Raw genomic sequence first — 13,696 nt, forward strand, 5'->3', positions numbered from 1 at the left:
TGGGAAAGTAAAAAAGTAGAGTAGCGTACATACAATACGATGGAAAAGTGGCCTCCAGTCAGTCCTTATAAGAGCCATATTACCCAAATCTCCTTTATAGTTTCAGACCCGTCAGAATGCATGGTTGTGTTTACTGCGGTCAGAGCAAGAGGGTTGGGTATTACTGTGTGAATATGAATGACAGTGTTTATTAACAGAACCTGTCACTGAGACGTGTTCTGCTCGCAGTCTGAGCTGAGCCGCTGCAGATTTCCAGATGAGCTCATTCATAAACAGATCACGCAGGTCTGTCCCAAATGCAAAGCTCTGAACCAAGCACCCTCATCGTCTTTTGCCCTGTAGGTCTGCGTGTTGGTGACGTGGAGACTTTGAGAACTTCAGGGCTTAGGGCTCCATTTGGGACCTGGCTTATGGGTTACCTGTTAGCTTTTATTTCCAGACTCTACAGGCTTTATGGACTTCCCTGCTGTCCCTGTGGAGGGATGTTCAAAGCCTTGCCGCCGCCACACACACACACACACACGCACACAGATACGTTGACCCATGGCCAGAAAGTGAAGTGTAAAGTAGAAAGGAGATGGAAAGGGAGGCTAATCCAGCACTGGATTCTCCGCCCTCTACTGCCACTCTTAACTTATCCCAGATGTGTGAGAGATTTCTGCTGCTAAGGCAAGTTAAAGAGGGAAAGTGTGTGTGTGTGGTGCTGAGTGTGCACTAACTTTATAACCGAGAGGGTCTCACTCTTCTTGCTTTACTCCAGGCTTCAGAGAGAGACGAGTAAGAAGACGTCACTCCATCATCTTGAGAGCAGTCACATTTAAATGGACGGGGTCAGAGGTCAAGCCACTCTGTTTGTTTTCATTAGTGGGATTTTTTTCCCTTTATTTGTCCGTGAGAAGCACGGGTGGGACATGACGTAACACCACTCTCCCTTTGCTCACTTCAGCTGTCAGCAACTTCTGTGGTCCCTTAGGTCTCAAACTGCTATTAAAGCCATTACACATTTCCCTTTTCTACAGTGGTCTATGAGAAGAGAAGAGTGCAGTGTGGAAATCTCGATTCTGTCTCAGAATAGTTCTGTCCTTCAGAGAACAGTGTCTCACACTGTCAGATAAAATCAAACCTCTCTGAGATTATTCAGGGCAGAATTCCTTCAGGTTTGACGTGTGGTTTGTTGTAGAGGAAACTACCAAAAGTGCGTGTGAGTTTTGGTTTAGACGATTTTAAAGATGGAGGTTTCAATGTTGGTGATTGTGAGAGTAGCGTATTAATACATCATTTTTAGGTTAGGTTTTGTTGCTGGTATTTTTAATACTACAGAAGGTACCATTAAATAACAAATAAACACAAGACTGTTTGAGTTTTTAATTACAATAACAACTTACACAAAAACATTCAAACGTATTGCACAATTCTATCATAAAACAATGTCTCATGCATCAGGCAGATTACTCATAACCATCCATAGTTTCACCACTTTGAACAATCTAGAACGGAGCATTTCACATCAGACCACTCCCAGTCTCTATTTTCCACACCATAGCTTTTTAATTATGCTGTGATTCTGGGACATTTCTTTTAAAAACTGGGAAAAACAGAGGTAGTTATAGATTTGATTCTGTGTTTTCTGACACTGTTTGACTGTGTATCTACAAACATGGACAGAACTATGGCGTTCAGCCCAGTGGAACCTGCTGGAGAATAACCTTACGTTACTTGTTAGCTACTTTAGCTTCATAGCAGCGGTTCAGGACTTGAAAATTAACTACATTTAGGAGACAATAATATTTCTAGTCAAAGGTTCCTTTGCATAATGCCCTTCCATCATGAGACCTGGCTGATTTCTGGACAGAATTAAGAAGACAATCCACTGCAGCGTTTGTTGTAGCATTTGGGATTTAGCTCCAGTCTGATCACCTCACCTTTAAATTGGACGGCGTGTGGAGAGGAGATGGCACACAGGGCTGAAAAGCTCCAAGCTGTGCTCCACGCTGGGGGAGGGGAGGATTTCTGTTGAAGTCCAGCTGAATTAGCTGAAAATGGGGACTGTAGTGTGATGAGAAAAACAGTGTCACTCTTCATCCATATCCCAATGCTAATCAGTTCAACTGATGGAGTCATTACACCGGTCATTGCCTCCAGAAGTACATAGTGCAGTTTCTGTTGTGCTGAACCCGGAATCGCAACGACAGAGGCTTGATTTATTTATTTATTTTTCCCCCTTTTGCAATCAGTGAAGCATCACAATGATTCTGAAGCTGTAATTTTTCTTTTCATCCGTCTTCAGTGTTTTATTATTAACTGTTGTGAATTGTTCTGTCACTAGACTGAATCATGGAGTTGTTTATATCACGACTCTAAATCGTTTGGCTCTTGTAGCATATGAAGAGGCAGTGTTGATAGAGCCGATATCTTCACCCCTGTCCTGTGTCGATTCGCCCCGTTTCGTTGTCTCCAGCCTTCCGCAGCTCGGTCATGCTCAGTGGTTTGTAATAAATGGTGAGACATAGAGGAATGCAGTATCTCTCTTCTCCTGCCAGGCCTGTAATATTGCTCAGTGAAGTTATACGAGGCCAGTCTAACATTTGGCTTGTCAGGTCGGTGGGAGGAGACGCTCCACAGAATTATTCACTGGTGATATTTTGCTGCCGGGACAGTTGCTATTGGGGTCCAAACAAATCCTGGCACCCGTCTGGTTCTCGGTGCTGTTTCTGCTCATTTACTGCAACTCTTCCGGCAGATATTCAGCTGAGAGTTTGCCAGGTTTTAAAACTGCACACCAGCTTTACTAATTAACTCTAATATCCCTCAGAGAAGGCTTTGGCCACAGTGAGGTGGAAAGGCAGTGAGATGGTGGTGTGGACTAATTGATTCCCTATCTGCTTTTGAACTTTTCATCACACACTGAGGGAAAACGCAGGGAAAATGGCGAAGTAAACTGCATTAGGAGCCCTAATGACAGGCTGTTGAGGGCTTTTGATTTTCCCTGCTTTTATTAGCCTCAGTCAAAATTGTGCATAACTTAAAAGGGGCTGTTTTTTTTTTTTTCTTTCTTTTTTTTTTCTTCTCTCCACCATGAAAGTTAAGGAGAGGTGGGAGGGCCGCAACAAAAGCCAGTCTTCACTCCCCCCCTCCCCGGTTCCCACAGTGCAGCCCCGTTAACACAGATTCAGAGAGGGCTACAACACTGACCCACTGGCTCTTCGCGATAAAACGGACCAAATCAGAACAATGTGCTTGTTTTATAACATTTATACACTGCCCTTCTACAGTATTAATTTTCTTAACCTCTATCATCTCTTCAAAGCCAGGTGTTTCTGTTACAGTGCCCTTTAAGACTGTAATACATGTAAATGACCTCAGTCTAAGTTTCCATACACGAACAGTACGTATGATATTTGCTTTCCCTGATGGGTGCTATTTAAGTCAAAGACCACAGTGTTTGATATTCACTACATTCCTCTCTGTGCCACATTCCTGCAGTGTTTCAGTGGCTCTGTGCTGAATATTTAAGCCTCAGCACGTTGGAATGCAGGGCCTGGGTCCTCCCTGCTTTGTGCTCTCACCCCAGCGATCCGTGACCTTTGACCCCAGCCCCTCCACTGGCCGAGAGTCGGGTGACTGCGGAGGCTGAGACTTTAACAACACTGTGGGACGGTCAGGGGGTGCTGACTAATGACTCGCTCCCTCTCTTGTGTTAAAGTTCTGAATGGGAATTTTATACATCATTTTCACTTATGATTCTTGTAAGATCAGATCTGTTAAAAATGAAGACCCTGGAGTTTCCACCCTTTGACGGGGTCCTGCTGAGGTGCACCAGACTCAGGGTGGAGGCTGGGCGAGTGCTGTACACTCCTAATGAAGGCCAGAGAGAGAGAGACTCCAATGTGTTTCCTATCAGGAGAGACTTGCACTTGCGGCTGAAATTCCAGTGCATAATAAAAGCCTGTCTGGACTCAATCAAAATAAGCATGCCGCCATGGCCCCAGACTAAGAATAACTGCAGCGCAGCACTTTGATGAGATTCAGAGGCTGCATACAAGCATTGTTCACTTATATTTCCAGGAGTGTTTGAGGAGGATGGCGGCTAAAGTCCAGAACTGCTTTTCCCCTGAAAGATCTCGCTGGGCACTGCTTTAGAAGCGCTCTGGCAAACTGAGCAGTCTGGGGCCGGCCGGGGCTCGAGGAACTGTACCGTCAATAGCTGTGGCAGTATTTGGCAGGTTAGAACTGCTGCTGCGGCTGCTGCTTTTACAGTAGTGCCGGTCTTTCAGGATCGCAGTCATTTCCAAATATGCAGCTGCATCAGAAGGTAATGAATACAGCGTTAATAATAGTTAATCAACCCATGCCCCTTGAAGGCTGCTCCTCTACACTGAAATACTTAATACTGAGTACTTCTCTTAATTAGAGACCACTTTTTACAGGGGACATTTTCTCCACAAGTGAACACAGTCTGGGAAAAGCATTTGTGACCTGCTCTGGTCAAAATCCCACAAGGATCAAACCCCAGAACGACGGGTTGCAGCTCCTGTTCCTTTAAATGAGAATGAGCCGGCACTGAGGCTCGGTTTTAGCTTGTTCCTCATGTGTGTTCACTCTTGTTGTGTCAGTTTAACCCCGCCTTTGTGCTCTCTCATAAACACAGGTCACTGGAGAGACTCAGTCGAGGGGGCGGGGCAATTGGAAAAGCCTCAGCAGTTGACGTCAGATGCAGCAGGGGGTGATCTTGTTTCACAGTGTGTGCTTTGGTGGGCTTCAGGTCCTAAGGGAAATTGCACACGCAGTGGAAAAGTGACTATTTTATAACGTGAAAATGAAGCCTCCATACTATTGCAGATATTAACCAGCGTTTAACGTGCGCTCATTAAGCTGCTCTTTCCAAACAGTCTGAACCCTGTAAGTAACATGCAAATGTTTATTTCTAGCAGTGTCACTAAACCGAAAGCAGTTCTATAAAAGTGGTATTAAAACAGCTCTCTGCTGCAGTATTCCTCCTACTCTCTGTGTGGAGTCTCATTAAAAGCCTGTGCGCTCCTCCAGTGAGCCTCCATCATTAGCAGAATGCTGTCCGTCAGCAGGTTGTTAGAGCAGTAAACTGTTTATCATTTACTTCATTCCGCTCCCACACTTCACACAGCGAGGCTTCTCTCCTCCGCTGACAGAGAGGATTTCACTGAGGGAGGATGATGACCGGAGACAATAAGCACACACACACACACACACTGTGGTTTACAGTAGATCAGGGCCTGGTGAGCTGCAAAGAACCATAGCACTAAGGTTTCTTATTAAACAAGTCAATCCACAGCTGCTCATGATCCTGTGTCACCGTGCTCAGTGCCCCCTTTTAACGAGGGATATAAAGCCCACCGTCCTTAGACTGTTGAGCGGTGGGGATTGAATTGGGAGCCAAAACTAATCATTTAACATCAGTATCTAACCTCACTAATATTTTTGTGGCCGAATGCCATCAGATCAACACAGAAATGTTCCAACATCCAGTGGAAAGACTTCAGTGTTTACTAAAGTAATCAGAAACAAATTACCTTTTAATACCCTACATTTCAGAGGAAAGTTTGGTTAGTGACTCTGTCTCTCTCTCTCTGTCTCTTTCTCTCCCTCTCTCTCTCTAAGTCTCTGTGTCTCTGTCTCTCTCTCTCTGTCTCATAGCAGCGAACTGTAACCTCAGCTGAACTTGTTTGTATTGAAATTCTAGTTAATCTCGTGTTTTGAAATGCCACGGAGCTGTGACATCACACCTTCACACCCTCGCTGTGGGAGGGGGATAAAGGCTGATTTATGAGTCTGAGTTGACAAGAGCCCTACGCCGTTGTGAGCGTTCCTTCTTGTGCTTTGGTGTCTGTCTCGCGCTGCAATTACACCGTCGCACCACAAGGGCTCCACCCTATGTAGTGCACACTTTGGTGAAGTAGTAGTATTAGGTTTTCTATTGAGCGTGTGGCCTCATGTTTCATCTCTTTGTTTTCTCTGTTTCAGAAGAGGTTGACTACAGCAGCTTCGGCTCCAACACTCTCACCCGAAAGAAGAAGGCCGTCGTCACGCTCCGTAACGACCTGAACAGGAAGCGGCCACACATTCGCATCGGCATGCCTCAGGACTTCCGTCCGGTGTCGTCCATCATCGACGTGGACATTCTGCCAGAGTCTCACCGCAGAGTCCGACTGTACCGCCACGGCTCGGATAAACCACTGGGCTTCTACATCCGCGATGGCACCAGCGTCCGGGTCACGCCTCAAGGCCTGGAGAAGGTTCCCGGGATCTTCATCTCCCGCATGGTGCCAGGAGGACTGGCCGAGAGCACCGGGCTCCTGGCCGTCAACGACGAGGTGCTGGAGGTCAACGGCATCGAGGTTTCAGGCAAAACCCTGGACCAGGTGACGGACATGATGATCGCCAACAGCCACAACCTGATCGTGACGGTGAAGCCGGTGAACCAGCGCAACAACGTGGTCCGGAGCAGCCGGATTTCTGGCAGCTCCGGCCAGTCATCCGACAGCAGCGGCTCAGGGAGCTTCCCGGTCATCACGCATTCCCCATCCAACGCTACCGTCGCCGGTTACGGTCACGACGACCTGGACAGCGACGAAGACTCCGACATCGTCATCGAGAGCAGCGTCAGCCGCCCCTCGCGCCGTTCAAACGTCTCCCAAACCCAGCAGACCTCCTCAAACGCGCCGTCCCCTCCCAGCCCCCCCACAAGACCCCAGAGCAGACCACCTTCAGTCATATCCACAGCCTCCTTCCACTCCCAGCCCAGCCTCAACGGCACAGCTCACAACAGCCTGAGCTACAGGCTCCACAGAGACCTGAACATCCAGCAGCCGCTCTACAACAGCTCCAGCACCAGAGAGAGCAACGGCAGCCTCCACAAAATCCTCAGCAGCCTGAGGACGGACCCACGAAACAGCCTGGCGCTGCCCCCTGGAGGAGTGGAGGAGGATGGCATGGTCATCACTTTATAATACACAATCTCAACTTATAAGACTCACTCTTAAAGCGATGGTTGGGCCAAAACCCGGGTCTGGGAGTGTCAGCCAAGGCTTCTGTAGTTTTGCACTGGAGGGCACAGTTAGTATTGTACAGGATCATCACCAGCCACAGACCGAGTTAAATAACCTCAGACTGATTCTGACGATGTGTACCAAACTAAACCTGGATGAATGTGAACACTACGTTTAAATGTCGCTATTAAAAATAAAGCGTCCTGTGCCTCAAAGAAACGTATGTATTTAGAGGGTAAAAGAGGAGGGCTCTCTGTACTCTTGTAAAGTGTTGGTGAATAACTGGGTGCACTTAGACGTGGCATCCTGGGTTCACTCCTCAGACCACTGTCTGTGAGGAGTGTGGCGTGTTCTCTCTGGGTCTGCACGGGTTCCAGCGTCCACGCGTACCCCCTAAAACTTAACAGCCTGTTTATTCCACTGCCGCTCTCAATGGCACAGGTTAGAGAAACGTAACTCTACAGGATTGAACCTTTCACCACTGTGGCTTCGTATGAATGTCTCTAATCGTCTATAGTCTAATGTAAACACAGCATAGTCATAGTCATCATTTCTCCTCCTGCTGTAAACTACAGACACCGTACATGCCTCCGCTGATTTGGGACGAGGGGCAAAAATGATGGAAATTAGCTTAGTTTTGGCCTAACTTTCCCTTTAAGTGTATCTTTCGTACACACAGACACATTCGGGTCATGTGATCTGACCACCCAGAGACTCCCTGCACAGCCCGGGACGACGGACTCAACGCTGAACCTCATTCTTTCTTAACAAAGATTTTTTTTTTTGTCTTTTTTTTTTTTGTTTTGTTTTGTTTTATTTTTTTTGTACAAAGACTAATTTAACATTCTCGTCTTTTACTCGTCCTTAAGATAATGTTGTGCTTTACGTTGCGGCCATGTCTTTATATCTGTCTAATCTGTTGGGGATGCATGGGGAATAGTGTGGTACATGTTTTTGTTTCCTTTAGGCAGAGCCACTAATTTAACATGAATGTGTTTTTCTTTTTTTTTAAATCAAGTTTCCCATTTAGAGATCACTTTTAATCATGTTTTCTAAATGTCTCTTTGGACCAGCGATGTGGTTTAGGCCTGTGTCATTGTCCTTTTTGTTTTTTGTTTTTTTACGATTCATAAATACAGTATATAACTGAAATATCTGCCACTATCATGAACCTTTCTTAGTGATCACTGGAATTCTTGGGGAATTGAAATTAAAGGCTGATGTTCTTCTGTAAGCTTTTTATTGTGTACAGTCTAACGTGGACTTCGCCAAAGGCTCGGGCTGTTTCAGTGTTTGTTATAATTGATTTGAAATGACAGAAATGTCTGCTGTATGTGTGTCAAGGCTTTATCTCATTCCACAACCAAATCTGTTATTCACAGGACGTTTTTGAGTGTTTCAGGACATGGAGGAGATTACACTGTAATTCCGAGGATCAAAGATATATTAGTTTTTTTAAGGTGATTTTTTTTTTTCTTTAAAACAATGATGTAGTCTTAAGAACGTTTTCCTCCTCTTATTTTGAGGCTTACATCAGGTACTTTTTAAAATGGCAGTGCAGCACATGATTTGCTTGAGATTTTCCAACACACAACCAATAGCTTTGTTTTCAGTGTACACACACACACACACACACACACACACATTCTGTCAGTTAACTGCTAATGACCTAGCGACTCTGGCCCACACAGCTGCGCACAGACACTTACTTAGCATTCGGCTAATAGCCGTTAGCTCACTGAGGACTATGCTAAGCTAATTTATCTTTTACATGCTGGTGCTAACACTCCCTCAAGGTTAATCACACTTTTGCAGTAGGTTATTGTCCATAAGACTACATAAGTCTAAAAACCTCTCATGAAAACAGACACAAAACATACATCAACATCTACACAGATTTATTCCAATGATTATCAGTATTACAAAAGCTGCTGAAGAAGGAATAAACCTTTGTAGATGTTGATGTAGTTTTATTTAGGTGTCACATAGCCTCGTTAATGATGCCCTACAGTGAAGTATCCCCCATTATTTAAACAGGATCTCTACACGATTCCCGTTGCTCTACATCTCTGTGTGTTTCCATGGGTCCGGCGTGAATACAGTCTTTCAGAGTGGATTGATTTGTAATGTCTGATTGTAGAGCATCATAAACCTGCAGCTTTCTTTACAGAGTTCCTCAAAGGAACCAGAGACTGCTTTCATGAAACACTGAGTACTAACCACAGGTTGGGGCATTAAACGTCTATTTAAAAGCATTAGTTTAAATTTCAGCCAGATACCTGTCAATCACTGAAGTGTCGATGGGTTGAATCGTTTAATTCTGAAGTGTGAATATGGATTTTGTTCCTTTTCCATGTTAAACTTTCCCTGAAGAGCCTTCTGCTGCTCACTGACCCCCACAGACACACGACTCATTTAAGATGTTTTATTCAAGTCACTACAGATGTCCAGAACATTCTCTGCTTCTAAAAGTAATGCTGGACATACTTTGGGTTTTACATAAAGGTTGTAAAGCTTCAGTTGCAGACGGGTGTTAGCAGGGTTCCTCAGAAGAGTTCACTGGTGGTCTTGGGTGTAGACATCATGACCCCTGGTTTATATGTTGTTCTCCAATTGACAGTTCAATATTTAAACACTCTGAATGGCTTTGTTTACGTCAAAAATAGTCAGTAGAATTTTAAAAATATGGCTGGAGTTCCACTTTAGAGCATTTAATGGTCACTTTCTTCACTGGGCCTTGGGTTGGTGTTTCACAACTGGGAACAAATTGTGTTTTGGGAGCACAAGATCCGTGTTTGGTTGACCTTAAGTGTGTGTGTGTGTGTGTGTGTGAACGAGAGAGAGAGAGAAAGATCTGCTCAGATCTGTGCACTGTGGGTCATCATCCTCCCGTTAAGCCTTTTTAGTGGATTACTATTGGTTTGGAGAGCGCTATTCGTACCTGCATGTTGTTTCTGTCCAGCCTCGATTCTCTTGTGCCTTATAGCCCTTCCTCCCTTCACCCAAAAGGTCAGGCCCTTATTTTCTGGCCACAGGACGGACAGCGTACATGCACAAATGCATCAATCAGCCATATTCACCCCATGTTTTAGCTCTAGCTACAGTCAAATCACTGAGGCCTCACTGTGGGCTTCAGGACAGATTAGTGTCTGAGAGTCGCCCTCTGCTGGTCCACTCTGGAACCAACAAGTTTTACTGGGGTTCTCCTCAGAGCCAAGCCAATGTGTTTATATTTATTGTTCAGAATTTTTAACTTTGTCTCGGTTTGTTTCCACTGCTCTGTTCAGTTTCTCTGTACACCAGTTTTAAATCTGAATAAATAAGGAGATTTTAAGAAAACAGGAATGGGTTCTCCTCATGACGTATGACAGACGATTGATTTGACAAGCACCAGCCATTTCAATATATTTCACAGATCCACTTTAACACACTGAGACTTTCTAAACTTTATAATGTCTGTTTACTTACTGATTCATTTTAAAATCCTCAGAACTCTGGCGTCTTTATTTCTATTATAAAGCAGTGATTTATTATATGACATTCATTCATTCATTCGTTAGTGTAACTGCTTCATCCTGTTCAGGGCTATGATTGGTCTGATCAAAGGCACGCACACACACACAATCCTGTGGACAATTTCACACATTCACTCTCTCACCCTCTCACGCCTTTGGACAATTTCACACACTCACTCTCTCACCCACCTGTGGACAAATTCACACACTTGTTGAAAAGTTCACACACTCACCCTCTCACTCACATCTGTGGACAATTTCACACACTCACATTCTCTCACGCCTTTGGACAATTTCACACACTCACTCTCTCACTCACCTGTGGACAAATTCACACACTCACACCTGTGGACAATTTCACACACTCACTTTCTCACCCACTCACCTGTGGACAATTTCACACACTCACCCACTCACCTGTGGACAATTTCACACACTCACCCACTCACCTGTGGACAATTTCACACACTCACCCACTCACCTGTGGACAATTTCACACACCCACCCACTCACCTGTGGACAAGTTCAAACACTCACTCTCTCACCTGTGGACAATTTCACACACTCACCCTCTCACTCACGTATGTGGACAATTTCACACATTCACACACACACACGCACACCTGTGGACCATTTTCACACACTCACCCTCTCACATCTGTGGACAATTTCACACACTCACTCACCCACTCACCTGTGGACAATTTCACACACTCACCCTCTCACTCACACTTGTGGACAATTTCACACACTCACTCTCACCCACTCGCCTGTGGAAAATTTCACACATTCACCCTCTCACTCACACTTGTGGACAAGTTCAAACACTCACTCTCTCATCTGTGGACCATTTCTCTCGCACACTCACCTGTGGACAAGTTCACACACTCACCCTCTCACTCACACATGTGAACAATTTCACACATTCACACCTGTGGACAATTTCACACATTCACACACACGCACACCTGTGGACCATTTCACACTCTCACCCTCTCACTCACATCTGTGGACAATTTCACACACTCACACTCTCACCCACTCACCTGTGGACAAGTTCACACACTCACTCTCTCACCGACTCACCTGTAGACAAGTTCACACACACACCTGTGGACAATTTCACACACTCACCCTCTCACTCACACCTGTGGACAAGTTCACACACTCACTTTCTCACCCACTCACCTGTGGACAATTTCACACACTCACCCACTCACCTGTGGACAATTTCACACACTCACTCTCTCACCTGTGGACAATTTCACACACTCACTCTCTCACCTGTGGACAATTTCACACACTCACACCTGTGGACAATTTCACACACTCACTCTCACACCTGTGGACAATTTCACACACTCACCCACTCACCTGTGGACAATTTCACACACTCACCCACTCACCTGTGGACAAGTTCAAACACTCACTCTCTCACCTGTGGACAATTTCACACATTCACACACACACCTGTGGACCATTTTCACACACTCACCCTCTCACATCTGTGGACAATTTCACACACTCACTCTCTCACTCACACTTGTGGACAATTTCACACACTCACTCACACTTGTGGACAAGTTCAAACACTCACTCTCTCATCTGTGGACCATTTCTGTCGCACACTCACCTGTGGACAATTTCACACATTCACACACACGCACACCTGTGGACCATTTCACACATTCACACACACGCACACCTGTGGACCATTTCACACTCTCAACCTCTCACTCACATCTGTGGACAATTTCACACACTCACACTCTCACCCACTCACCTGTGGACAATTTCACACACTCACACTCTCACCCACTCACCTGTGGACAAGTTCACACACTCACTCTCTCACACACACACCTGTGGACAATTGCACACACTCACTCTCTCACCCACTCACCTGTGGACAAATTCACACACTCACCCTCTCACACTTGTTGAAAAGTTCACACACTCACCCTCTCAATCACATCTGTGGACAATTTCACACACTCACCCTCTCACTCACCCCTGTGGACAAGTTCACACACTCACTCTCTCTCACATTCACTTGTGGACAAGTTCACACACTCACTCTCACATTTGTGGACAAGTTCACACACTCACTCTCTCACCTGTGGACCATTTCACACACTCTCTTGCACACTCACCTGTGTACAATTTCACACACTCACCCTCTCACACAAATCTGTGGACCATTTCACACATTCACTCTCTCACACAAATCTGTGGACCATTTCACACAGCGAATCCACCTCCTTTAATGTGTGTTTGGACTGTGGGAGGAAAGCCCTGCACCTGGAGGAAACCCACACACACACACAGTGACTGGAGGCATGGATTACACCCACGACCCCAGAATCCTGGAGCTGTGAGACAGTGACACTAGCTGCAGCACCATCACATTATTATTACAGGATGCTAAATCAAAGTGCTTTAAAAAAGTAAACTGTGTACTGGCAAATTGTAGCTGTCCAATTAAAAACATGTATCTCCCAAAATACTAACTTTACAGAGAAAGAAAAACCTTCTAAACTTTCAACAGAAGTAAATGAAAAAAATACTTTAATGCAAGTAACTTTTCAGCATTTTTATTGGCCCATTCACCATGACATGTTCACACAGGGTGAAGGACAGCTGTTGTGTTTGATACAGTTCGACAAAAATGGAGATACATGGTTTTAAATGGACAGTGATGAAATACAGTTATGCTTTTAAGAAACACGATATAATAACAATGTAAGCACAATACAGAAAATCAGTAAAATTAATAGTGAAAAAAATATGCAAATGAGCAAACCTCATTTGTCTGAATTTGTGGGAACAACTTAGCAACTTGCGAGAACACTATAAAAGTTTCCTCGAAAGACTTAACCATGTGTGGTGTCAACAATGCACGGCAAAGACTCAGTAAGTCATGGGAATTAGATAGGCCATATTATCTTGTTCTCACACTTTAATCCCACGTATTAAAACGAGCTGTATATTTCCAACTTATTATTAAGTTGCTCCTACAAATGATTAAACAGCAGGGCTGTGTGAATTTTTCATTTTAAAAAAAGATGTTTGGTAATAACGTGTTCGACCCCTGAACGAAGCGGTTGCAGGAAATTATCTGATGAAAAGGTGACTGAGGACAAAACGCGCTTCTCTGAG

The 13,696-nt window shown here is 44.9% G+C and overlaps 1 protein-coding gene across 2 annotated transcripts in view; it reads left to right on the forward strand.

Annotated features, from left to right (window-relative positions):
- Positions 1–10,346, forward strand: part of pard6gb (par-6 family cell polarity regulator gamma b) — a 50,783-nt gene extending 40,437 nt beyond the window's left edge. The window contains exon 3 of one of the 2 annotated variants that reach the window (XM_066675240.1): positions 5,998–10,346. In XM_066675240.1, coding sequence (XP_066531337.1) covers positions 5,998–6,983 — 986 coding nt within the window. In that variant the 3' untranslated portion in view covers positions 6,984–10,346. The remainder of the gene's footprint in view (positions 1–5,997) is intronic. The other variant, XM_066675241.1, reaches the window with a different exon arrangement.
- The last annotated feature ends 3,350 nt before the right edge of the window (positions 10,347–13,696 follow it).

Source organism: Hoplias malabaricus, chromosome 6, assembly GCF_029633855.1.
Source record: "Hoplias malabaricus isolate fHopMal1 chromosome 6, fHopMal1.hap1, whole genome shotgun sequence".
NCBI lineage: Eukaryota > Metazoa > Chordata > Actinopteri > Characiformes > Erythrinidae > Hoplias > Hoplias malabaricus.